This window comes from Nipponia nippon, unplaced genomic scaffold, assembly GCF_047370975.1.
Source record: "Nipponia nippon isolate SJK-2023a ecotype South Korea unplaced genomic scaffold, ASM4737097v1 scaffold_27, whole genome shotgun sequence".
In the NCBI taxonomy this organism is placed as follows: Eukaryota; Metazoa; Chordata; class Aves; order Pelecaniformes; family Threskiornithidae; genus Nipponia; species Nipponia nippon.
This window is the reverse complement of record NW_028262344.1, coordinates 6,310,595-6,338,324: the sequence shown is the minus strand read 5'-3', so window position 1 is coordinate 6,338,324 and position 27,730 is coordinate 6,310,595. Positions and strand designations below refer to the sequence as shown.

The 27,730-nt window shown below is 41.7% G+C and overlaps 1 protein-coding gene and 1 pseudogene across 1 annotated transcript in view; one reads left to right on the top strand and one right to left on the bottom strand.

Moving 5' to 3' along the window:
- LOC104017295 (geranylgeranyl transferase type-1 subunit beta-like) overlaps positions 1–27,730 on the bottom strand; it is a 69,402-nt gene that overhangs the window by 28,519 nt on the left and 13,153 nt on the right. Inside the window, 1 exon segment of the mRNA XM_087762685.1 lies at positions 17,696–17,814. Coding sequence (XP_087618811.1) covers positions 17,696–17,814 — 119 coding nt within the window.
- On the top strand, positions 1,430–9,398 carry LOC148055106 (uncharacterized; annotated as a pseudogene).

Genomic DNA, 27,730 nt, shown 5'->3' with positions numbered 1-27,730 from the left:
AAAAAAAAAACAAAAACCCAAAGAAAACCACAAGCAAACTGGGTCCTGGTGTAATGACGAAGCAGCCCATTTTTGATTTGGTAGAAATATATTGTTCATACCAGCATACAATTGTCTTCCATGCTCTCAAAAATCGTTAAAAAATTACTCCCCTGGAAAAGTGCCCAGAGTTAACAGATTTCTTTTCTCCTCTCTAGATTCCTGCCTGGTAATACTATCTGTTCCTAAATAGAATTGTTTTAAAATACTTTGCAGCATGTACAAAGACAAACAATTTACAGTTTTAAGCTAGTACTGATTTAACTCGATACAGTCAGAATGAAATACTTAATATGAAAGACAAATTTTTAATGGAGCTATTCCTCTCCCACCTAAAATTCAGGTACAAAACCATTTTACCAATCAAACATTTCTTTCAGCGATTCAGATGTTGATGTTGGTAAAGATTAACCTTGCTCATTTTACCCTAACAATACTATGGCATCATGAAACAGGATATATGTCTCGGAACAAAGAACCCTAAAGTGAATGATGGTTTGCTTCGCTAACGGTCCGTAAAGGACTGCTTAGTGTTGCCAAAGCTAAGCGAACTTAGGGGAAAGGTTATTCCGGCAGGGGGAGATCAGGACCACCGACTCAAGGACCACCCGCTCAAGAAACCCACCCACCCAAAAGGTTAAGGAAGTAAAGGTCTCGAGAATCATAGTGAGTGTGTGTAGTAACTTACATGGCAGGCGAAGAATTTTAACCAATCGTTTAACAAAAGTGACAACGAATATGTATTAGATGATTGTATAAATAACTGTTAGTTTACACCAACGGTGTGCTGGTTTGTACCATGCACCCGTATTCGCACATTTACGTAATAAAGGAAAATACCTCGACTCTGTGTGTGAATTGGGCGATGCACACCGGGTAACGGACCCAAGTTTTTGGGACAACAGTTTTTGGCGACCCAGATGGGACCGCACTGACAGCCTTGCCCGGTTTGTCTTGCCGCACCCGACGGGAGAAGGGAACTGAGTGGATTCCAGCGTGCACCGACCTGTTGATCGGGGACTCCATCGGCTCCTCTCCTGCAGTCAGGCGGTAAGCGACACAACGGTGCAACGCTTTTAAAAAGAGGTATTTTCAAATATTGGGAAAAGGGGGGGTGGGTGAAATCTCTTGAGAAGTGTAGTAAAGATAAGGGCTGGCGACCGGAAGATCACGCGCTGTACGGAAAGAGTTAAGGGTCGACCCTCCCTTGTCTCCGCCCCTTATAACATGACACGCCTACTGCTGGGGGTATAAAGGTAAACTGCGCAATAAACATTGAAGCTGAACACCCACACTGTGCGTGCTGACTGTTCCTTCCCCAGCCCGGGTCGGCTGGAGATCCGCCGGTATAACCTTGGTATGTAACGAACGCTACAGAAAAGCAGTAAGCTGTTGGCAAGCCCTGCGTAAGGCGTATCAGAGAGGATACGCGGCAGCGGCATCACCCTCCGTAAGGCGCATCAAGAAGGATACGTGGCAGGGGCATAAGTGTTAAATTCTTTTCGGTACCGAAATGGGCTCTGCTGCTTCTCAGGAGGCACCCCTTTGTTCTCCTCTAGGATGCATCCTAAAACATTGGAATGAATTTGGTGGGGGCCCCATGACAAAAGATAAATTGAAAAGATATTGCAATCGATGGTGGCCACAATATTGTTTGAAAGAATGTGTGCAGTAGCTCAAAAATGGACAAACTTGGATCCGGATGATGCAAGTAATATGAAATTGTTTAATATGTTGTTTATTGGCCAATCGGCGCCGGATATTAGGAAGAAATTGCAAAAAGTGGATGGTGCAGACAGAATGACAATTTCACAACTGATGTCAATTGCGTATAAAGTTTATAATAATAAGAATGAAGTGGAAGAAAAAGAAAAACAAAACAAACAAAAAAAAACCCCACAAAGCTACAGGCTTCCTTGTTAGCTGCCTTGGCAGAAGGACAAGGGAGACGTAACGGAAGAGGCAGAGGAAATTCACCAAGTGGATTTAGGGGCCGAGGAGGAGGGCGTGGAAATTCGAGGGGGAATCGGTGCGATACCCCTTTAGGTCCTAATTAATGTGCTTATTGTAAGCAGGATGGTCATTGGAAAAAAAATTGTTAGCATCGATTGAATAGTCAGGAAAAAAGGGATGGAGACAGCCGCTGAGGTACTGGCAGAAATAGGATTAGATTGGAGGGGACCGGAGGAATCTATTAAAGTTTCCCCAGCCGATCCTCTGGTTCCAGTGAAGCTGGGGAATGAAATAATAGATTTTTTTTGATAGATAGTGGGGCAGCACATTCCATACTCACAGACTGTAAGGGGCCATTAAGTAAAATCAAAACTAGTGTAATTGGTGCTACCGGGAAAAGAACTTTAAAACCATTTTTGCAACCAATGGAGTGCACAATTGGAAACACTAAGGTAACTCATTCCTTTCTCTATATGCCGGAGTGTTCCCTGCCACTGTTGGGGCAAGATTTACTATGTAAATTGAACGCGCAAATAACTTCCTCTGAAAATTCTGTACAGTTACATATTCCCCCAGAAAATCCCTGGAAGGCACAGATATGTTTGCTGACTCAACGTGAGAACGATGAAGCTGCGAATATTCCGGAAGAAGTATTTAATGCAGTAATACCGTTGGTATGGGCATCTGGAAAACCCGGACGAGCAAAGAATATGACTCCAATCAAAACTGAATTGAAGCCTGGAGCACAACCGGTAAGAAAGAAAAACAATATCCTATAAAATTGAAGCAAGGAGAAAACCGGAACCACTTATCAGCTCCTTCTTAGAATATGGACTGTTAAGGGAATGCCAATCGTAATTTAATACCCCCAGCTTACCGGTAAGAAAACCTAATTCTCAAGAATATAGATTAGTGCAAGACTTGCGAGAAATTAACATTCGGACAATCGATGTCCACCCTGTGGTACCAAATCCGTATACGTTGCTTGCTTCTATTCCTGAGAATAACATGTATTTTACAGTTCTAGACTTGAAAGATGCTTTCTTTTGCATCCCGGTGGATGAACAGAGTCAACTCATTTTTGCTTTCGAATGGGAAAACCCTACTACCGGAAGGAAAACCCAATTATGTTGGACTGTACTGCCACAAGGATTCAAGAATAGCCCCACGTTATTTGTTAACGTATTGCCAAAAGAATTGGAACAATAGCAAGGTGATAATGAACATATAACTTTGTTACAGTATGTTGATGATTTATTAATTGGCTCAAATAATTACAGCGAGTGCCTTGAAGCTACAATTACGTTATTTCGTAATTACGAAACGTAATTATGTAATTTACACGTAATTACGTAATTACACGTAATTACGTAATTACACGTAATTACGTGTCTCCAAGAAAAAGGCACAAACCGTAAAAGACAGAGTTCGATATCTGGGATTTGACATAATGCAGGGACAGAGGGAGTTAAGTGCAGAACGAAAAGAAGCAATTTGCAGAATTGCGGTACCCACTTCAAAGAAACAATTAAGAGGGTTCTTGGGTATGGCCGGATGGTGTAGGCTATGGATCCCTAATTTTGGGCTGATTGATAAACCATTATATGCTGCTACTAAAGGGCCAGAGGGGCTGCCGGAGTGGACTGCCGAATGCCGAAAAGGGCTTGATGAAATCAAGAAAAGACTAATGGAAGCTCCTGCATTAGGACTTCCTAATTTGGAGAAACCCTTTCAGCTATATGTACATGAGAGACAGCAAGTAGCCCTAGGAGTCCTAACCCAAATGTTGGGAAGTAGGAAGAGATCTGTGGGGTATTTTACTAAACAGTTGGATGAGGTCAGTAAAGGATGGCCTGCTTGCCTGAGAGCTGTTGCTGCAGCAGTGATTTTGATTGAAGAGGCCAGGAAACTGACTTTGGGACAACACGTAACTGTATTTGTACCCCATGCTGTGATCTCTCTCCTAGAAAATAAAGGGCATCATTGGATTTCTCCTAGCAGATTGGGTAAATACCAGGCTGTCTTGCTGGAGCAGGATGATGTTACTACCTCAAATCCTGCGACTTTACTGCCAGTTTCGGAACAAAACGAATTACAGCATGACTGCTTGACAACAATTGAACAAGTTTATTCTAGCAGACCGGATTTGCAAGATACTCCTCTTTCAGATTTTGATTTAGAATTATATACAGATGGGAGTAGTTTTATGTCTGAAGGAAAGCGATGTGCTGGATATGCAATATTAGAGACCATATTCTGGAAGCTGAGTCTTTTTACCCCATAATGCTTCGGCCCAGAAAGCTGAATTGATTGCTCTGATTTGAGCTTTAGAAATTAGTACTGGAAAGAAAGTTAATATATATATGGACTCAAAATATGCTTTTGGAGTAGTCCATGCACATGGGGCGATTTGGAAAGAAAGGGGCCTCCTAAACTCACAAGGAACTCCTGTTAAATATGGCGCCGAAATGATGAAATTGTTACAAGTTGGTTTACAGCCAGAAAAAGTTGCAATAATCCATTGTAAAGCACACCAGAAGGGAAACAACGAAGTAACCAGAGGAAATCGGAGAGCAGGTGCAGCTGCTGAAGAGGCAGCCCTAAAATAACTAAAGATAGAAGGAGCTCTAATTCCTGAACATTTCCTAAATTTAACTCCTCCACAATACACAGAAAGAGAAGATCAACTGGATGAACAACTAGACTGCACCAAAATCGAACAAGGATGGTGGATGACACCTTTAAAAAAACTCCTAATTCCTGAAAGGACAATGGAATTTGTATTGAAGAAATTACACCAGGAAACACATATGGGCTCTGATGCACTGGTTCTTGTTGCAAAGAAATATGTCATAGGACCAAAAATGCAGAGCCTTGCAGATATAGTGGTAAAGAAATGCCCAGTATGCTGTGCCAATAACCCGAAAATTGAAAAGAGAATACCAGGAGGAAATGTAAACCAAGGAATAGTGCCTGGAGAGTATTGGCAAATAGATTTCTCAGAGTTACCTAGGTGTAATCAATATAAATATCTGCTGGTTTTAGTAGATACTTTCTCTGGTTGGCCTGAAGCTTTCCCCTGCCGCGCCAATAAAGCTAGAGAGGTGGTTAAAGTAATGCTAAAAGAAATTATTCCGAGATTTGGTATTCCAGAAGGAATATCTTCGGATAATGGACCCCATTTCATAGACTGTATGGAAAACCATATCCTGCTAATACCATTACGATAAGAGGGGATCAGATGCATATTAAAGGACAAGAGACAATCAAAGAGTACTTAATCTCTCTATTGCAGGTTTTATCTTCTTTACTTGACACCGCTACCATTGGATACCCCTGTTCATTCCTTTCAACTGGGAGACTTAGTTTACATACGGACTTGGAAGGATGAATCATTAAAGGAAAAGTGGAAAGGACCATATACTGTGTTGTTAAGAACTTACACCGCAGTAAAGGTAGAAGGAGTGGATTCTTGGATTCATTATACGAGAGTGAAGAGGGCGCCACTTCCTGAGCAGAAACAGTGGACTTTGGAGCCCACAGGGGAACTGAGGTTGAAGATTTCCAGGAAAAATTGATGGTCATCAGGAATTGTTATGTTGAATGAGAAAGCATTTAGAGAATACTGATTATAGTAGTGTGAACTTGAACATGGAGAAATTAAAGACAGCACTAGTAGTATTGATTTACCAATGCATGATTACTTGTGAAAGCAATTTGGTTTTGCAACTAGTCCAATCTTTCGGGAGAATCCATAACATTAGTCAAATTACTGCATGTTTACCATTGCCAAAATCTGCTGCTTCCCCCTTAGACTGGGGAATTCTGACCATTGACCTAAATCAAACTTTTGATACCATGTTAACCAATGGAACAGGAATATTACAATTTAACTTAAAGAAAGAGAAAGTATTTGGATTAGGCAGATGGAAAATTTTGGGAAATTAATCAGAAAATTTATGTTGGCATATTAACGAGACTCATCGGCCAGGAATAATAAAAGTGGCTGAACCTTGTCATCGATTCCCTTGGGGAATGCAGTTTCCACCTGTTTGGAAGACCGCTGAAGAGGGAGAGTGGCATTACATGCAGTCAACTTCTTGGTGTATTGATTGGATAGGAGACCAATTGAAAGAGAAGATTAGGAAGTTAATTTTACTTTCCAATTTAACTGAGACTAGAATGGAGGTTCCAAAAGCCTACAATTGGAACTGTACTCGAGTTTTTAATTGTTCAGCTGATATATCAGAGATTCAAAGAATTGGACCGATAGTTAGAGCTTTAAGATTAGGGTGTTTATGCTGAAATTATTCAACATCCCTAAAGGACACGTGGAAAACGACCCCTAACCTTTGAGTTGTGGGGAAAAGTTAAAAGGTCCTATGGGGATCCCTGGCAACACCCATCAACTGGAACAAAAGTAGGGTGGATATTAGAGTCCATATTCAGCCCTCAGATTACTTCTTCTAGAAATAGGGTATGGTTACATAATTTAACCAGGCAAATCGAGGCACTAGCAAATGCCACAAAAATTGGCTTACATGATCTAAATGTACAGTTACAAACTACCTCAAGAATGACTCTCCAAAATCGTTTAGCCCTAGATTTATTGCTTTTACATGAACACGGTGTCTGTGGATATTTGAAATTGAGCGATGACAAGTGCTGCATCCATATTCCGAATGTGACTGAGAATTTAGAGAAACAACTAGATGTTATTCAGCAAGTAGCCAAATCAAGTCGGGACTTAAGAGAAGGTATGGAAACTGGGTGGTTAAATAAAATCTTACATGGTCTAGGATTCTCCCTGACAGGATGGTTGCAAAGCCTGTTGCAAAATCTGATTATTATGGTAATTGTTTGTATCATGTTTGGATGCTTGAAAACTCTTATTACTAGGCAACTACCCTAATCACATGTATTAGTGGTGCAAAATGGAGGTGAGACTTGTCGAAGATTGGAGCTTCGATAAGTCTCAAAGGGGGGAAATTGATGTTGGTAAAGATTAACCTTGCTCATTTTACCTTAACAATACTATGGCATCATGAAACAGGATATATGTCTCGGAACAAAGAACCCTAAAGTGAATGATGGTTTGCTTCGCTAACGGTCCGTAAAGGACTGCTTAGTGTTGCCAAAGCTAAGCGAACTTAGGGGAAAGGTTATTCCGGCAGGGGGAGATCAGGACCACCGACTCAAGGACCACCCGCTCAAGAAACCCACCCACCCAAAAGGTTAAGGAAGTAAAGGTCTCGAGAATCATAGTGAGTGTGTGTAGTAACTTACATGGCAGGCGAAGAATTTTAACCAATCGTTTAACAAAAGTGACAACGAATATGTATTAGATGATTGTATAAATAACTGTTAGTTTACACCAACGGTGTGCTGGTTTGTACCATGCACCCGTATTCGCACATTTACGTAATAAAGGAAAATACCTCGACTCTGTGTGTGAATTGGGCGATGCACACCGGGTAACGGACCCAAGTTTTTGGGACAACAATGTGACTTGTTTTAAACGTGTCATGGTATCTGAGCATGTAGTACAGAGAAGCGTGTATTGCATACTGTCTAGAGCTAAGTACAGGTTTCCAGGGCTCAAATCTTCTTCTGCACTGCAAAAACTCAACTGCTTCACTCCTCAACATCCAAAGGTAAGAGCCTAATGAGTGCTCTAATTCATCAGCACCAGGGTGTTCTTAAATTCCCTCCCCCCAACTTCAGCCTCAAATCTAAAAATACTCATGGAAATTAGGGAAATTTGCACCAGACTAAGTGAAGAAAAATAGTTATAATGTTGAAAGCCCTAAAAAAGATCACTAAGCAATGCGGTACATCAATTGTAGTGTAATTTATCAACACATTAACTTCTAACTTAAAATACATTCTGCATATACGCAACATCTAAATTTCAAGTACTTCGACTGATACAAGCTTCTATGTAATTACAGTGTGCAATTTTTCTGTCAGACAAGTCTTTGAATCTAACTTCCATGGAGTGAACTATCATTTAACAGAAGAAAACACCTGCAATTCTCCACTTCCTCCACCATCCACCTTTCAACCAAAAGGTTTTTTTTAATGACAAGTGTAATGAAGTCAGTTCGTCATGCATTAAAAACTGCTATCTTATAGTCATACCAACAAAGTGAAAAAGGCTCAAAGAAGGGGACCTCAGCTGAATTTGTACCAGCGTAAACAGTCTCAGGTATGGTGGTGACTCGCCACAGGGCAGTTTTCCCCAGCACACGTTGGAGCAGCTGTCCCTGCTAGGGTAGAGGCTTCAATGCAGGTGGAGCTTCAGATGGCAGATGCAGCCCTCTAAGCCCCAGGCTACAAAATTGAAGAGGAGCCAGATGTGCCTTCAAGCAAAGGATCTGGGCCACCTGACCCCCAAACCATGCGAGACCACCAGGAAGAAGCAGCGAGTCATCCCTGCTGAGGGGGACAGAGGCACCCATCTGTCAACCCAGCCTGTCATCTAGAGAGGTTTGCTGCTTGCCAGGAACCCAGATCCAGGCTGTTGTGGAGGGACTGCCGGAGCTCGTCTGACCCTCTGACTACTGCCCCCTGCTGTTCTTCCATGTGGGCACAAATGATACAGCCAGGGGCAACCTGGACAGTATCAAAAGCGACTACAGAGCTCTGGGGGCAGTAGTCAGGGGCATGGGGGCCCAGGTGGCATTCTCCTCTATCCTGCCGGTGAGGGGAAAGGGATCACAAAATCAACAAAACGGGGCTTAAGCAGGGTCATCTCCAGCATTTGCATGTAAGCAAGGAAGTGCCTACAAGGCACCATTATGGAGAAATCCCCCAAACCCTTTCTAGGAAGTCAACGTGCTGGGGTGCCTCTCTGAGGTGCCTGTACACTAACGCACACAGTATGGGGAATAAACATGAGGAGTTAGTTAGAGATCTGCAGGGCTACGATCTTCTTGGGATCACGGAGACGTGGTGGGATGGCTTCCATGACTGGAGTGCTGCAATGGAGGGATACAGGCTCTTTAGGAAGGACAGGCTGGGAAGATGAGGGGGGGAGTTGCCCTTTATGTAAGAGAGCAGTTGGAGTGCATGGAGCTCTGCCTGGAGACGGATGAGGAGACACCCGAGAGCTTATGGGTAAGGATTAAAGAGCAGACCAATACGGGTGGCATTGTAGTGGGTGTCTGCTATGACCTTCCTGACCAAGAAGAACAAGCGGATGAGGCTCTCTGCAGACAGATAAGAGCAGCCTCACTTTCACAGGCCCTGGTCCTCATGGGGGACTTCAACCACCCCGATATCTGCTGGAGGAACAACACAGCAGGACATAAGCAATCCAGGAGGCTCCTGGAGGGCATCGACGACAACTTCCTGACCCAAGTGATAGAGGAGCCAACGAGGAGAGGTGCTCTGCTGGACCTCATACTCACCAAAAACGAGGGGCTCATTGGGGATGTGAAGGTTGAAGGCAGCCTTGGCTGCAGTGACCATGAGATGCTAGAGTTCAGGATCCTGAGGGGAAGGAACAGGGCAAAAAGCAAGCTCACAACCCTGGGCTTCAGGAGAGCAGGCTTTGGCCTCTTCAGTGACCTGCTTGGAAGAGTCCCATGGGATAAGGCCCTGGAGGGAAGAGGGGTCCAAGAAAGCTGGTTAGTATTCAAGGATCACCTCCTCCAAGCTCAAGAGCAGTCCATCCCAACAAATACAAAACCAGGCAAAAATGCCAGGAGGCCCGAGTGGATGAACAAGGAGCTCTTAGCCAAACTCAAACACCTAAAGGAAGCATACAGAAGGTGGAAGAAAGGACGGGTAACCTGGGAGGAATACAGAAACATTGTTCAAGCATCCAGGGATGAGGTTAGAAAAGCCAAAGACCACCTGGAGTTAAATCTGGCGAGCGATGTCAAGGGCAACAAGAAGGGCTTCTATAAGTGCATAGGAGACAAAAGGAAGACTAGGGAAAATGTGGACCCGCTGATGAATGGGGCAGGGGACCTGGTGACACAGGACGTGGAAAAGGCTGAGGTACTGAATGCCTTCTTTACCTCAGTCTTTACTAGCAAGACCGGCCTTCAGGAATCCCAGGTCCCAGTGCCCAGGGGGAAAGGCTGGAGCAAGGAAGACATACCCTTGGTGGAAGAGGATCAGGTCAGGGAATACTTAAGCAAACTGGACATAATAAGTCCATGGGCCCTGACGGGATGCACCCACGAGTGCTGAGGGAGCTGGCTGATGTCATCACGAGGCCACTCTCAATAATCCTCGATCAATCATGGTGACTGGGAGAAGTGCCCAAAGACTGGAGGAAAGCAAATGTCCCTCCTATCTTCAAGAAGGGCAAGAAGGAGGACCCAGGGAACTACAGGTCGGTCAGCCTTACCTCGATCCCTGGGAAGGTGATGGAGTAGCTAATTCTGGAAACCATGGAAGTCTAGTTGGAGGCCAGTAACTAGTGGTGTACCCCAGGGGTCAATACTGGGTCCAATCCTGTTTAACATCTTCATTAATGATCTGAATGACGGGGCAGGGTGTACCCTCAGCAAGTTTGCAGATGACACAAAACTGGGAGGAGTGGCTGATACGCCAGAGGGTCGTGCTGCCATCCAGAGGGACCTCAACAGGCTGGAGAAATGGGCTGACAGGAACCTCATGCAGTTCAACAAGGGTAAGTGCCAAGTCCTGCACCTGGGGAGGAACAACTTGTGACAGATGCACTCCTCCTGTTTGAACTAACTGAACTTTGGTCCAGGCAGATGCTCAGTAAGTAGGCCTAACCAAAGTTAATCCTATTGTGTGAGGCTATCAGTGAGAACTGGCACCAACCCCCCAAAAAAACGGTTTGGCTGGAGACTGGGCTGATAAGTGGCTGAAACTGCATGAACACAGCAGAAAATCTGACTACAAATCAACCACTTTACGCTATAAATATCTGCAGTCATCAGGGTCCGTTGAGCTCTCCCTCCATAGCAGCTGGCTGCGTGGCAGTGATCTCCCCTTGAGTAGGGACGCCTCTCAAGGTTACCCCTCGGGGCTGAGAGATCCCTTACCTGACACTAGACATCGATGGGTTGGTAAGTGACATTTTTTGCATGCATGTGACATTTGTTGCATGCATGTAACATTTAAGATACGTATAGTAAGCTTAAGCGATAATCTTTGTATCCCATACTAACTTGAAGTGTAGTAAATAGTAGAGTATTGACTGTAATCCATCTGTACTTATTAAATATTTTACATACCTAAATTTACTGATTAAAACCCAATAAACTAACTACTAGATCAGATCTGTCTGAGTGATCTCTGACTCTTCTCCTGCGACACAACCCCAGGCACCAATGTATGTCTTATGTACCTCTTTGTCTTTTTTCCTCTGTATTTCTCCTCTTTTCTTTTGCCTCATCCTCTTTGCCCTCTGGCTTTTCTTGAAGATTTCTTTTCAGTCTTGGATCCTGCTTACTAATTTCAGATACTTTTGTGCTTTCACATTCCTGGGTTTGTTGCCAGCTGGTCGAGGGAGGTGATCCTTCCCCTCTACTCAGCACTGGCTTTTCTTATTTTGCTAAGTACGGGAGTAATTTTAAATACACCATCAATAGCTTAAAATACATGAAGAAGTCATAGCTTTAACATAGGCTGACATAGTATACCCAGATAAAAGTAAACATGAGCAATTCTTACTGAACTAGGGCTAAAAAATAGATTATTCTTATAAATCAAAGCACTAGAATGTATCATAAAATGTAAAGTTACATTCTCTATAACAGCAATCCACTACACATCTAGATAAATACTTCAAATCCAGCCATTAAAAAAGGTTAAGTTAGAGGAGAATTCATATTTCTGCTCAAGAAATTGATGATCAGAAAGCTCAGGTGTAACTAGGATCTCAAAAACAGTCAATGACATTTTCCCCATTTTTTTTAGTGCACAAGCAAAGGAGAAAAAAAAGCAGCATTATTACAAATCTAAATTTAATCTTTGCAAAAAAACCAACCAAACAAAAAAAAAACCAACCCACAAACATTTTAGGTCCCTGGTCTAGAGCAATGGTTTTCAGCCTGCTAATGCATGGATCCTGGGGGTTCAGACCAGAAAGTGAAAGATGTCTCAGCTTTACTTAGGGTGCAATTTCTTAGTATAGCAAAGCCAGTGAAACATCCAGCTGTCAAAGTATGTAATCTTGCTCCCTCTTCCCCCCTGGGCTGGCACTAGCATTCCCAGCCAATTCAGTACACAACGCAACACAAAGCTAACCTTTCTGACAGATAAATAAATACATGCTTTTCTGCCACTTCAGCAAGCTAAACCAGCTCCCAGCAGGGTCAAACAAGTGCCAGTGTTGCTATAGGGGAGGATGGCAGATGAATATGGCCGAGGAACCTACGTCCACTCGTTGTCCCAAAAACTTGGGTCCGTTACCCGGTGTGCATCGCCCAATTCACACACAGAGTCGAGGTATTTTCCTTTATTACGTAAATGCGCAAATACGGGTGCATGGTACAAACCAGCACACCGTTGGTGTAAACTAACAGTTATTTATACACAAGATTTTAACATATTTAATCATCTAATACATATTCATTGCTATTCTGTTAAATGATTGGTTAAAATTCTTCGCCTGCCATGTAAGTTACTACGCATGCTCACTATGATTCTCGAGACCTTTACTTCCTTAACCTTTTGGGTGGGTGGGTTTCTTGAGCGGGCGGTTTTTGAGTCGGTGGTCGCGGTCTCCCCCTGCCGGAATTACCTCTCCCCTAGTTTCACTTTGGCAACACTAAGCAGTCCTTCACGGGCCGTTAACGAAGCAGACTATCACTCACTTTGGGGTTCTTTGTTCTGAGACAGATATCCTCTTTCACGATGCCATAGTGTTGTTAGGGTAAAATGAGCTAAGTTAATCTTTACCAATATCACACTGTAGGTCTGTAATTACATTACTTCAGCCCAAAGCTCTGGATTCACAATCTTTTAAAAGTGCTGAAGTGGTTTTACATGCAACCTGCAAGGAACAACTGGGATACCTCTTTCTCACATTGCTAAGAGTTGCACTTTAAGATACTTATAATAAATTTGAAATTCTGTCTAGGAGCTGCTTTATGAGAGGGAAAACAGTAAAGTTATAACATGACAAGAATCTGAAGAACAAGGAGCTGAAACAGGGTCTTTTGTCAATCCTTTTCTAATTTCACTAACACTAAGAAATATGTCTTATTCCAAAGATATAATTTCTAATAAAGCTTGTAAAAGAGCACAGCCCCCCTTCTAATAAAAAAAAAAAAAAAGGAGGCTTTTTCAAAATGTCAGTGTCCTTCTAAAAGGAAACACAGTTTGGTCTTACTACAGTGAACACTGTTGGGGAATTTTTATGGTACCCCTCGAGGCGAATTAAACACACGCTTGTGCTTAAATATAAAATAAAAAAGTAACGAACAATGCATCGAGCAGAGTCCTACCACCATAAGCAGTTCTACAAGTGTTGGAGATATGCGAGAAATAAGACAAAGGATGTTAAGGCAGAGGACGTTAATCAACCTCTGTCAACAGTTAACAAGACCTGGCCTGAGAGAAGAAACAGGAGGACACCACAAAGCAGTCTAGCAAGGAACTACCAAGATAAGCACGAGAAAACAAGGCCGCTGATAAAGCCGAAGTGAGAATCACTTGAACCATGAGTGAACTATTCTAATTAACATAGTAAAAACCACACCTCCAGCAATGAAGCCCCCGGCCCAAGCAAAGACCCCTACCCACTGGGCATGCTCTGTAAGTTTAAAACACACTGTACCTTTAAGTGGAGACGAGGCTTGTGAGAACCAATAGAAGCAAGGATGAATAAGTGGAAGTGTGAAAACACTGATAACAGCTACTCAGAACGTATAAAATGTCCCTGCATGTTAACCAAGGTGTGCTAGCTTTGTGGAGTTACCACCTAGCACCCATCTCCGCGCAGACATGAAATAAACAAATATCTCAACTCTGTGTGTTATTCGGCTTTTTTGCACACCGGGTAAAAGAACCCTGCTTTTTTGGGACAACACAAGGAGTCTGCAAAGATTTGTCACGAGCAGTTTCCATATATACACTCGCACCAGCACCAATCCTGTGAGCGGTTGCATGGGGCACCTCAGCCCGGGTCCATCCCCCAGCCCAGCTCTGATGGCCCAAGGTGGCCCCTGAGCGCTGGCATTCCAGGATGGCTACAAGAGAATGCTGAGGCTGTTCCTTATCTCATCACCCAGGGAAACTTCACTCCCTTGCAAGGAGTCATTCTGTCTCTGGCATTCCTGCTTCCAGCCAGTTTAACCCCTTCTTGTAGTTAGGCCTTCTTGCCCTCCATGCCAGATCATTCCTCAGTCACAAATTACCACTGCTGAGCAGTTACAATTAGAATTTCCCCTTCAACACATAAACAAAACAAACACATGCGATTAGCCATGTAATGAGGCAGAGCTTTTACTAAATGTGAAGGAAAGGTAGCAATGGCCAAAAGCTATGGAAGTAAAAAACAAACTATTTTGCAAAAATTATGGAAGACAGCGTCCTTTCAAATAAGTAGAAGACACCAAGGAAACCAAGCATCCAGCTAAGACTGTTAGGTTTGTGTGAGAGTCAGCTGATGTGTGACATGCCATTCTCTCCAAATTACAACAGGTATTGAGTCAGGCTCTAAAACACTTGAGCTGAAATTAATTATGATATTACTTTTTTGAATCTCCTATATTTCACAGTTACAGTAAAACCACAGAAGAATATAGTCTATCCTGATGGACCTTAAGCTTTAGTTTCCTTTAGTGCATTTCAATTAGGTTCACAAAGTGTATGTGTGCACGCTTTCTTACTGAGCTAGACCAAGATCTTCCCATATTAGTATATACAAACATATTACTTAATAGTATCACAGTATATTTTGAGATTATAACAAATAAGTATTCTAAAAATTCAAATTCTGAATTTTCTACCAGGTTCAATACTACACCACTATAATAGTTATTGGTAAAAGTAAACAGAAATTAAGTTTGTAGAGTATCGACTGTTCTGTCTCCATTCTTCGTTGGAAGCCCATTGTAAAGTAGCAGTAGTTCTCAAAATAATTTGAACTTGCCACCTTTAAAAGTGCCTAATAATCAAAAGTGAAGTACTACTGATATGGAAACTTTGGAGAGAGTAACATGAACAGCAGAGAAAACTTTCCAATAAGAATTACAGGAATTCTCTTTTTGTTCCTTTTAGGAATTCATCCAGTGATGCAATCAAAACCAAAGAACCAAGATGAGCTAAAAACATATTCCAATTTAAAATATAAGTCCACTGGTTTTCAATGACAGAACCAAAAGTAATGAGGACTAACATCAAGTGCAATGCAGTTACTTAAGTCAAGATTAGTGGAATTTCCTTATTCTAGAAACTACACAATACATCAGTGTTAAAATTTAGATGCTTAAAAATCAGTTTTCCCCAGAAAGAGGGATATATCAGCATGCATGTCAAAGAAGTTTCAATAATATATTTCTTTAAAAGTAGAATCAGATTTTTTCCAGGAAAGATTCTGATGTATCAAGCTAGCAAGTATTCCCTTTAACTAGATATATGTACAAACGTTTTGAAGCCAAAAGCCTCAAGTGCTGCAGCCTACCACAGTTTAGCTAATTCTTCTAACAGGCCAAAAGAGATTCAGAGCTCTACTGGTGGGAGGCTGCCATATAGCAAATATTGGACACATCCAGAATTAAAAAACAGAAAGTCAGTGCATTTTATTGAAAGTAGACATTAAAGGAGGTTGTGCATTCCATTCTGAACATTTAATCATCCAGCATCCAATTTGTTGCTGTTGGTATCATTTACATTTTAATTCATCTATTGTCCATCAGCTGAAGTAAAAATGGAATAAAATAATGCTGAAATTTTAGGGGTCAAGGGACCAGATAAAGAGTAGTGTTAATACCAAAAGGAAGATAGCTTAACAAAAACAGAGTTCTTATGATGCGATATCAAGATACAGGATTGGAGTGAAGGTTGGTCTGCTGGAGAAATGAGATTTATTATTTATAAGCACAGAATGCACTGCCATAGGCATCCTCCCTAAAACTACTGTCCTGTAATTTTATGATAGGATGAGAGCCAAGAAAACAACAACAAAAAAACCCAAACCCAACAAAAAAAGATAGCACATCCTAGCTGTGCCCTGGATCTTTAGCCTCTGCTACATGCTGAGATTTATACCGTTGTCCCTAGAAGGCCCTTGATAATGATGTGACTATCCCAAATATTGGCTGGGAGGTGGGGTGATGGGACACTTACTGAGAATTACAGCATATTATCAAAAGGCAAACAAACAAAAAAATGCCTATTCTAATCCCTCTTGCAAAGCTGACTGTTCTTTCAGAATACACTCCTGAAGACAGGGATAGAGATCAGAAAGTATGCAACTCCTGAAAAAAAAGCATGTACAGCCTGGAAAATTTTCTCAATGCTAAGTGACACAAACCTTCTCATAAATAAAAGACCTGTAGGAACAATTATGTGATCCAAACCCCTTAATTTTCAGTAATCAGTCCTGAAATACAGCACAAGAAATCAAAATCTATTAGAGCTAATATTCCAGACAGATCTGGTGGTTTGTAAGTTGCCAGAAAAAGAAACTGGTTCTTTTTATTACTGTAAAAATCAAGCATCAGCAATCTTGACTTCCATATGTTCACTTCATAAAACTTTATTTCATAAAACTGCTTTAGGGAAGACACCTAATTTGTGGTATGTGATTAGACTAGATATTATAAGGAAATACACAATTTTATTTCTACAGCCATCCAACATACGAGGTACTTCACATGTTCATGATTTTATAGACAGGCACCTGGAATTACCTCTTCTCTAAAGACAAGCCTGGAGCTATCCCCACACCAGCACTTAACATGCCAGCACCTCACTTCTTAAAATGGCAGTGCCTCATCCACATCTTCCTCACTTCCACTCCTATTGCTATTAACCACTCACCTGAGCTACAACAGAAAAAACACCAATACCAACTAGCCCAGAGAAATAGCACCTCCCTCCACTTCTGTCAAGTTACCTGGAGAGGGCCACTTCTTCTGTGCTCCCTCCCTAACCTGAATCTACTATGAACCTTCCAATTTGAGGACAGCTAGGACAGAGCAACAGTATTACTCCTTCAGAAAACGTTAGGTAAATTTAACCTTCACAGATCTAAAGAATAATTTTTTCATTATAAAGTGGGAACTGTGTTTATCCCTTTTGCTTCTTAACCTCCCTTTTTCCAAAAGTCACACCTGTGCTTATAGCTCCTGGCATAGCTATAATTAGCAGAAGTCTATATAGTCATTAATAGACTTGTAATAACTGTATGGCATATGCATTTCTTTTAGAAACAGGTGAAAAAATTCTCTGAGAAGATGCTCAAAGGTAGAACTTCTTTAGTATTTTATATTGTCTTGTCTTTAAATTCATTTCATAGCTTCACCTTGAACACATAAAAAAAGCTGAACTAATCACTTTAGCCTTATTTCTTTAGAGGGGTATATTTCTAGGAATTGCTAGACATACTGCTATCAGAAATTATCAGGACAACCACCTCAGGAAGGTCAAGCTTGTATTTTATAAAAACTAAGAGCAATACACTATTCCCCAAGTAGAAAGCAAAAGTAAAGATGTTAATATTAATTAAAAAAAAACCAAACAAACAAACTAAAAACTCACTCACTGTCTTCTGTGGGAAGGACCTGCAGGGAATAAATCCATTCTATTATATCATTTTTGTTCACCACATCCAAGGAATCCAACATATCCAGACCAGAGAGTGCGAAAAACGCAATTGTCAACCTAAAAGAAAAAGAGAAGACTTACACTTCCCACCATAAATATCATTGGGAGATTAACAAATGGTTGAAGAAACAGAAATATCTATGAATTCTCAGCCTTTGAGAGCTGTACATCATATTGAGCCTAGCTCAGAAAGCATGAAATTTATCTACTGGACAAAATGAAGTGACAAGTTCAGCACCTGCATAGTCAGTTGAAGCATCACATATAAATGCAGTTATGAAATGGTACCACCTAGCATTCACTTTCAGAGTTAAGCATATTTAACCACTTTCTGAAAGAGCCTAATATACAACAAAAAGTAATAAACATTTTATCAATCGCTGTATGACTTGAAAGCAGAACAAAAAAACCTGGGAAAACTTGTCTTATTTGACAACAGAACTAAATAGATGTGACCCTTTTCCCAAGTCAAAAGACTCCACGTTTACATCAAGAGTTGAAACTTTACCTTGAAGAAAGTCACATTGCTTAAGTGTAGATCAGAAAGTCCTTATGATGTGTAACAGAGCTCCAAGTGATGACCACAAGTTTATCCTAGGATCTCTTATGTTAGAGAAAGGACATTTCTGTTATGTGACTTTTATGATTAACCTTTGATGGGAAGAGTGGTAACTTCTACCACTACTTCTTCCCCTTCAGGGTATGTATGCATTCCTCTGGTTCCTAGGCACTGGATCCAATTACATTGGATCATTGCAGCAGCTATATAAACAGCCTGTCACAAAGGCTCTTTATCATGATTCTAATCTTGATGATTTGAGTTTTGATTTACATACCACAGCAAAAGAGAAAAATCAAGAGAATAGTTTACATGATTAATGTTAAGTTTTCATTGTTTAACTACTTTAAGTCATATGAAAGCACTTTGCATGTCTATACATGCTTCAGCTAAAAACTTTGCCTCTGTTCCTCTTTAAAAGCATAGATTGCATTTTCAACTTATTCCATCATTTCCCTGAACTTGTCAAAAAAAAAAAAAAACAACTAAAGAAAAGAACAGAACATATCACTTAAGTTTAAAGTATTCACCAGTAATTCAGCACTATCCAGAAACACACATGCTTGCAGAGAATTCTGGAATGTATTTATTGCAGTGTACAAAAAAAGCCTGCATTTCCATCTCAAACAGTCTTAAAAGAAAGACTCATTTAGTCTCAAGGTGTGATTCCACTGTGATTTAGCTAACTGGATGCAAATCCCAGTATAAACATTTATTTCAATTAAAGAAGTGACTCATTCTGGGTAAGCTTCAACTGATTCACAGAATAAAACCACCTTATCCTAGAGTTTCCACCTTTGTTGGGTTTGGTTTTTTTTTTCAACAATATTTAAAATTTAGATGTGGCACTTAGGGACATGGTTTAGTAGTGGACTTGGCAGTGTTAGGTTTACAGTTGGACTCGATGACCTTAAAGGTCTTTTCCAACCTAAATGATTCTATAATTCTAATACAGTGACTTAAGAAGCTCATTCAAATCTTTGGTTTACACTAGGCTGTATCAATCCAATTTAACCTATAGCTCCCTAATTTCTACAAAGTTGGGCCTACAAAGAAACACCAAAGTAAGATTTTGTATACAGTCCTGTTAGCGTGCTTCAGTCATGTTCTGGACAAAGTCAAGTAAGACAGCTACCTAGAGAAGGCCTATTTTGCAATGGTAGAAAACTGGTTTAGAATCTGAGTGGTTTTAACCAGCGCTACTTCCCCATGGACACAAACTGATCACATAAGTTCAACTAACTTGGCTTTAAAAAATAATAAGAAAAAATACCCTAAATTGATACCACTGTATCATCTAAAACTCTTAGTTCAGCTTTCACATCTTGTTAGTTCTTAGCATCTTTGCTGACAGTTTAAGAAAGAAGATAATGGTTTTTTATAGTACAGACACTGAAAAAATGAAATTAGATGCATTTTATGTATCATCATAAAGCCCTCAGCTAGGAAGAGATCTTCAACCTGAGCTCCACACAAGGTAGTGGAGCACTGCAGAATGGGTCTTTCAGTGCCCATTTCCCAAGAGGTTCAAAACATCCAAACTGAAAAAGCTGTTTAAGCATTTCCAAGAGAATATTCCAACTTACACTTCAAGCCACCTGGATGGCTAGAAATTAACTCACCGTAGACCCTGCTCTGTGACCTCTTATCAGATAACAAGGGAGCTATACCTAAACTGCATTAAAATATTAACTTTATTTTACACGGGCCAAAGACTGACATATAGAAAATACTTGACTCTCAACAGCCTGAATAAACAAATGCACATCACTTCTAAGAGAGAATAAGCTGCTCTACTTCCACAGAGAACTGCAAGAACCTCTACCCTTTCTTACATTCCTCCCTTCCTACATCCCCCTTCCCAGATTCCTGGAAAAGCAGACAGATTGGAGGAGTATTCCAAGTCTGCAGGAGAACCACAAGCACAATTATCCAAAAAAATCTGTCTATAAGGGAAAATATTTTTAATTTCAACAGGAACTATTTTTTGCATCTGAAATTCAATAATTTATTCCTTTAAACTGTACCTTCTTCATTATTTTATTTATAGACATTTGTACTGAAGTTCAGTTTCACATAGCATCACACACAAAATATCTACAAATTGCAGTGCAGAGCATTGTGTAATATCATCCAAAAAAGGAAAAAAAAAAAAACAAACCAAACAAAACAGACACAAAACACTTTTAGAACAAGGCCTTTATTCACAAGGGAAAAAAGAGTGTTTGGAATTTTTTTTTTCTTGTTTTTTCCAAAATGTATCTTGGCAAGCAGACAAGACAAAAAACTCAGAACAAATCTGTCAGATTCCTTGATGTTTACTGCAAGGGAAGATTAATTATTTTTCATCTATACTAAACCACACCGGTCATGTTCTTTATACCTTAAGCATTTCTCCATCTCAACAAAGCTCTCAATATAAGCCATCCTGTCTTTTATGTAGTAATAAGATGCCAATTCAGACATTAACCTAAGAGCCTGCTTACCTGAAAAAGTCAGTACAAGGCAAACTAGGTTATTAACATATGGAACACTAGTTCTTTAATGAATTCTTACACGAACAATCTTATCAATATGCAGTAAGTGCAAGGTAACCCTGAACTGAAGTAAGCTGCCTCTCACTGTGTCCTAAATCCAACTTCAGATGCTTAGAAGTTAGGTGTCAAATAGCAAGGCTTCCTTTATAACCAGTCAATGTATCAATAGGCACACAGGATGAATTACCATCTAGAGGTACTTATTTCTTGTCATTGGATACAAAGGAGCCTAGATGAATAACTTAATTAAACATCTAAAATTAAGCAAGTCAAATCTAAGTATCCAACATGAGAAGTGAAGTCTGTAGTAGCTAGAATGCTGTACTGGGTCTGGCTGGGATGAAGTTATGAAGTTAACTTTCTTCATAGCAGCCCATATGGTGCTGTGTTTTGCATTTGCGGCTAAAACAGTGTTGATAACACACCAGTGTTTTGGATACTGCTGAACAGTGCATGCATAGTCAAGGCCTTCTCTCCCCCCACCCCAAAGGCCAGTGTGCTGGGGGTGGACAAGAGGTTGGGAGGGGACACTGCCAGGACAGCTGACCCAAACTGACCAAAGAGCTATTCCATACCATATGACGTTGCGCTCAGCAATAAAAGCTCAGGGAAAGGAAGAGGATGCAGAGACATTCGTGGTTATGGTGTTTGTCTTCCCAAGCAACCCTTACGTGTGCTGAGGCCCTGCTTCCCAGGAAGTGGCTGGACATCTGCCTGCTGATGGGAAGCAGGGAATTAATTCCTCTTTTTTGCTTTGCTTGCACACACAACTTTTGCTTTTCTTATTAAACTGTCATTATCTTGATCCATTTTTCTCCCTATCCCCCAGGAGAGGGGAGTGAGCGAAAGGCAGGGTGGGTGTTTGGCTGTTGGCCAGGGTCAACCTACCACACATGCTGAAGTTCTTTCTTGCTCATAGCTCATTTCCTTCCTTAAATTTGTGCTATTGCAACTGTTTATAAGGCTACACAGTAAACCAACTCCTTAGTTTGGGGGGGTTGTTTTTATAACTGGCTTATAGCATAGCCCCTCAAACAGTTGTATCAGTTGCACTGAAAAAGCACCAAAACAGCAGCACTGGGGTAGGAAAACATTCATGCAATGGTACCTTGGAAGTTCTGACTCAGATTAAAATTGGCTGAATGTACATTTTGCCACTTACAGTTGTATCTGCCTATCCTTCTCTAAATTCTTGCTCTGTTTGACCAACAGATAAACTGATTGTGAAAGAGCTTTCCTTAGGAGACTAAGTTATAATTTGCCTCACAGGAGACCTCACAGGCCTCCTGACCCACCCTGGGTATCAGGAGTAGGAACCTCTGAAGCAGTTCAGGACAGATGTGGACAGAAGCCTCTATAGCCATCTAATTTCTGCCTGTGGTTCTGCACCAGAGCTACAAACACTAAGGCAAAGAAAAAATGGTGATGTGAGTCAGCCCAAAATACACCTTAAAATGATTCTGCTAATTAAAACACAGCAGCCAAACTGATGCAGCAGACACTTATCTCAAACACAATGGCACACCCTACAAAGCGTGACATCCCTATCAGTGGGCTGACCTGCTGTTACAATAATCGTGTGGCCAGTCACAAGCAGTTTTTTAAGCCAACTTCTATTTCACAGCTGATATCACCTAGGATTACATACCACAAACAGTGATCACAACTCATTTGAAAAATGGTAACTTGTTACACTGAGGTTACTTGATTTCATGGTATCTTTTACTTCAACCCTGAGTTTTTGTATTGCTTCTTTGTACCATTCTTACAAAAAAAAAAGACTTTAATCTATAATCTGCACGGATTCTGACACTAACATTCCCTCTTCAAAATAATGCTCCATGCAACTCCAAGGTCCTTGTCAAAAATTTCAAACACAGAATAGCATGCATCTCCTCTACTGCAGGTATTCATGGTCAAAAAAAGAATAAAACTTATTTTGTAATCACTTAATTCTAAAATCTCTCTTTATTATTATTATTATTATTATTATTATTATTATTATTATTATTATTATTATTATTATTATTATTATTACAAATAAAGTTTTTGAGTACAGAAAGCCAAAAAAGTATGCTGTGCAGAAAACATTTCTACATGGAACAAAAATATCATTTAAGCCAAAAATATTATTTAAGCATGATCTGATAGCTGCAAAATTGTCTTTTTAAAGTGTAAGCTTAACACTTCAAGGCTTATATCAACTTTTGCTATAGATCAGATATGTGTAACCCAAAATCAGACTCTGGACAATAACCCACTACTTTGAGCAAAACTACTACTTTTTAAGAAACACAAGAAAAAAAAATTGAAAGATAGTTCAGCTACAGTAAATTCATTTTTGAAACCTTGCATATGATATGTTCCAATTTTCACAAATACTAAGTTTGACAATCTTTGATTGCAAATATTTAAAGGCATTTTCACACTGTTACCCAGCTAAGCTGTTATTCTGCCTCACAGAGAATTAACAGACACGTGTTCTAAGACTAACAAAGACTGTTATCAGCACCTTATCTGACACATAGCATGAAATTGGTGGGATTAATCCCATGACTGGAGTGCAGCTATCAATGGCTACAGGCTGTTCAGAAGGGACAGGCGAGGAAGGAAGGGCGGAGGGGTTGCCCTCTACATCAAGAAATGGATAGAGCATGAAGAGCTGCCTCTAAAGAATAGCCACGAGCAGGTTGAAAGCTTATGGATAAGAATTAGAGACTGAGGCAACAAAGGGAACCTTGTGGTTGGTGTTTACTACAGGCCGCCCGATCAAGGGAAGCCTATTGACGAAGCCTTCTTACTCCAGCTACAGGAGGCATCGCACTTGCAGGCTCTCGTCCTGATGGGGAACTTCAACTACCCTGACATCTGCTGGAAAAGCAGCACAGCAAGCTGTAGGCAATCCAGGAGACTCCTGGAGTGCATTGAGGATAACTTCTTAGGCCAGGTAATAGACAGCCCTACCAGAGGGGATGCAATACTGGACCTGATGGTCACCAACACAAGTGAGCTAATCGGTCATGTCAAGATTGGAGGCAGCCTCGGCTGCAGTGATCATGCACTGGTGGAGTTCGCAGTCCTGAAGGATATGGGTCAGGCGAAGAATAAAGTCAGGACCCTGAATTTTAGGAAAGCAAACTTGCAGCTCTTCAAGGAGTTAGTCAACAGGACCTCAGGGACAAGAGAGCAGAACAAAGCTAGCAGAACTTTAAGGACGCTTTCCATAGGGCACAAGAGCTCTCAATCCCCAGGTGTAAGAAATCAGGAAAGGAAGGCAAGAGACTGGCATGGATGACTTGAGACTTGATGGTCAAACTAAAGGGCAAGAAGAGAATGCACAGGCAGTGGAAGCAGGGACAGGTATCCTGGGAAGAGTATAGGGACGCTGCCTGGTTGCGTAGGGATGGGGTCAGGAAGGCCAAGGCGCGGCTGGAGCTGAACTTGGCATGGGATGCAAAGAATAATAAGAAGAGCTTCTACAGGTACGTCAGCCAGAAAAGGAAGGTTAAAGAAAGTGTACCCTCCAACGAGCAAGACTGGCAAACTGGTAACAACAGACGAGGAGAAGGCTGAGGTACTCAACAACTTTTTTGCCTTGGTCTTCACTGGCAACTTCTCTTCCCACACCTCTCGAGTGGATGGACTGCAAGACAGGGACTGGGGGAGCAAAGTCCCTCCCACTGTAAGTGAAGATCAGGTTCGCGACCACCTGAGGAACCTGAACATACACAAGGCCATGGGACCTGACAAGATGCACCCCAGGGCCCTGAGGGAGTTGGCTGATGTAGTTGCCAAGCCAATCTCCATGATATTTGAAAAATCATGGCAGTCAGGTGAAGTCCCCGGGGACTGGAAAAAGGGAAACATTGCACCCATTTTTAAAAAGGGTAAAAAGGAGGACCCTGAGAATTATCGACCTGTCAGCCTCACCTCCGTGCCTGGGAAGATCATGGAACAGATCCTCCTAGAAGCTATGCTAAGGCACATGGAGGACAGGGAGGTGATTCGAGACAGCCAGCACGGCTTCATCAAGGGCAAGTCCTGCCTGACCAACCTAGTGGCCTTCTATGATGGAGCAACTACATCAGTGGATGAGGGAAGAGCTACGGATGTCATCTATCTGGACTTCTGTAAGGCCTTTGACATGGTCCCCCACAATATCCTTCTCTCTAAATTGGAAGGATATGGATTTGATGGGTGGACTGTTTGGTGGATAAAGAATTGGTTGGATGGTCACATCCAGAGGGTAGTGGTCAACAGCTCAACATCCGGATGGAGATCAGTGACGAGTGGTGCCCCTCAGGGGTCCATACTGGGGCCAGTACTGTTTAATATCTTCATCAATGACATAGACAGTGGGATCAAGTGCACCCTCAGCAAGTTTGCAGATGACACCAAGCTGAGTGGTGCAGTTCACACGCCTGAGGGACGGGATGCCATCCAGAGGGACCTGGACAAGCTGGAGAAATGGGCCCGTGTGAACCTCATGAGGTTCAACAAGGCCAAGTGCAAGGTCCTGCACCTGGGTCGGGGCAATCCCTGGTATCAGTACAGGCTGGGGGATGAAGGGATTGAGAGCAGCCCTGAGGAGAAGGACTTGGGGGTACTGGTGGATGAAAAGCTGGACATGAGCTGGCAATGTGCTCTCACAGCCCAGAAAGCCAACCGTATCCTGGGCTGCATCAAAAGAAGCATGGCCAGCAGGTCGAGGGAGATGATTTTGCCCCTCTACTCCGCTCTAGTGAGACCCCACCTAGAGTACTGCGTCCAGCTCTGGGGTCCCCAGCACAAGAAAGACAGGGACCTGTTGAAGTGAGTCCAGAGGAGGGCCACAAAAATGATCAGAGGGCTGGAACACCTCTCCTATGAGATGAAAAGAACCCCAGCTGAAAGAGCTGGGGTTATTCAGCCTGGAGAAGGCTCCGGGGAGACCTTAGTGCAGCATTTCAGTACTTAAAGGGGGCTTATAAGAAAGATGGGGACAGACTTTTCAGCAGGGCCAGTAGTGATAGGACAAGGGGTAATGGTTTTAAACTAAAAGGGGGTAGATTCAGACTGGATATAAGGAAGAAATGTTTTACAGTGAGGGTGGTGAAACACTGGCACAGGTTGCCCAGAGAGGTGGTAGATGCCCCATCCTTGGAAACATTCAAGGTCAGGTTGGACGGGGCTCTGAGCAATCTGATCTAGTGAAAGATATCCCTGCTCATTGCAGGGAGGCTGGACTAGATGACCTTTAAAGGTCCCTTCCAACCCAAACTATTCTATGATTCTATGAAATTAAAAAACTTCATATAGAACAATTCAGAGAGAACAGCCCTTTTTAATACAACCCCCAAGTCTGGCATCACTATTGCTGTACCTTTTCTTCATGCCTTCTACAACTATAGATACTGCATGTGTGTACTGGGTCTGGCTGGGAGAGTTAATTTTCTTCATAGCAGCCTGTATGGTGCTGTGCTTTGAATTCGGGACCAAAACTATTGATAATACATGGATATTTCAGTTATTGCTGAACAGTGCTTACACAGAGTCAAGGCCTTTTCTGCTCCTCACACCACCCCACCAGCGAGTAGGCTGGAGGTGCACAAGAAGTTGGGAGGGAATACAGCTGGGATAGCTGACACCAACTGACCAAAGGGCTATTCCATCCCGTATGATGTCATGCTCAGCATATAAAGCTGGGGGAAGAAGGAAGGAGGGGACATTCGGAGTGATGGCACCTGTCTTTCCAAGTCACTGTTACGCGCGATAAAGCCCTGCTTTCCTGGAAATGGGTGAACACCTGCCTGCCGATGGGAAGGAGTGAATGAATTCCTTGCTTTGCTTGCGTGCACAGCTTTTGCTTTCCCTGTTAAACTGTCTTTATCTTAATCCATGAGTTTTCTCACTTTTACTCTTCTGATTCTCTTCCCCATCCAACTGAGGGGGGGAACAAGTGAGCGGCTGTGTGGGGCTTAGCTGCCTACCAGGGTTAACCCAAAACAACATGTATTAATTTAGGAAGTCAAGCATCAAAGTTTGACATCTGAAATTTATTTTTTTTATCGACTTACTGAAAGCTTACATAACAGATATCCTGGGTCTTAAGGTCCCCTCCAAGCTAAGCAAATAAAGTCATTTCTGATGAGATTCAGAGCTCCTGATCTTCAGCCACGTACAAAGACTATAGTTTCTCAGAATTCAAAAACCTTTTCAAGTGACTGATTTGAGAAGCTGAATAATCATGCTACAAAGAGCATCATGAAATATCATGATCTGAAAGACTTTAGAGACCAGGAGAGTTGCCAAACCTCATAGTATGACTGACAGTATACGAGACTTTACAGACCAGATTACCGAAAATCTACTGTCGCTGATGTCATATGCAGCAACTAGAGATAAAAATAATCATGAGGGCTTTGGACCAATAATTTCAGAAAAGAAGACTGCCTTGGGTCTGGCTGGGATGGACTTAACTTTCTTCATAGCAACCTGTATGGTGCTGTGTTTCGGGTTTGTGGCTAAAACAGTGTTGATAACACACCAATGTTTTAGCTATTGCTCAACAGTACTTGCACAACATCAAGGATTTCTTTTTTTCCTCACTCTTTTTCCCTCCCCAGCAAGTAGTGTGAGTAAGAAGTTGTGAGAGAACACAGCCAGGACAGCTGTTGTTATAGTTGCACCAACTCCCTTAGTGTTTAACAAACTACAGTTAGAATGGACCAGCACCATGCTGAAAAAAACTTCATCCTCTGCCACCTTGCCTTGTTACAACAAATGCAGTTGTTTCTGCTGCAGTGCAGTGAACCAAAACCAATCTCACTGACAAATTACTATTTTTTATTATTATTATTATAAGTTTCTCTGTAATTTAGTTGAGTTCCCTAATCTG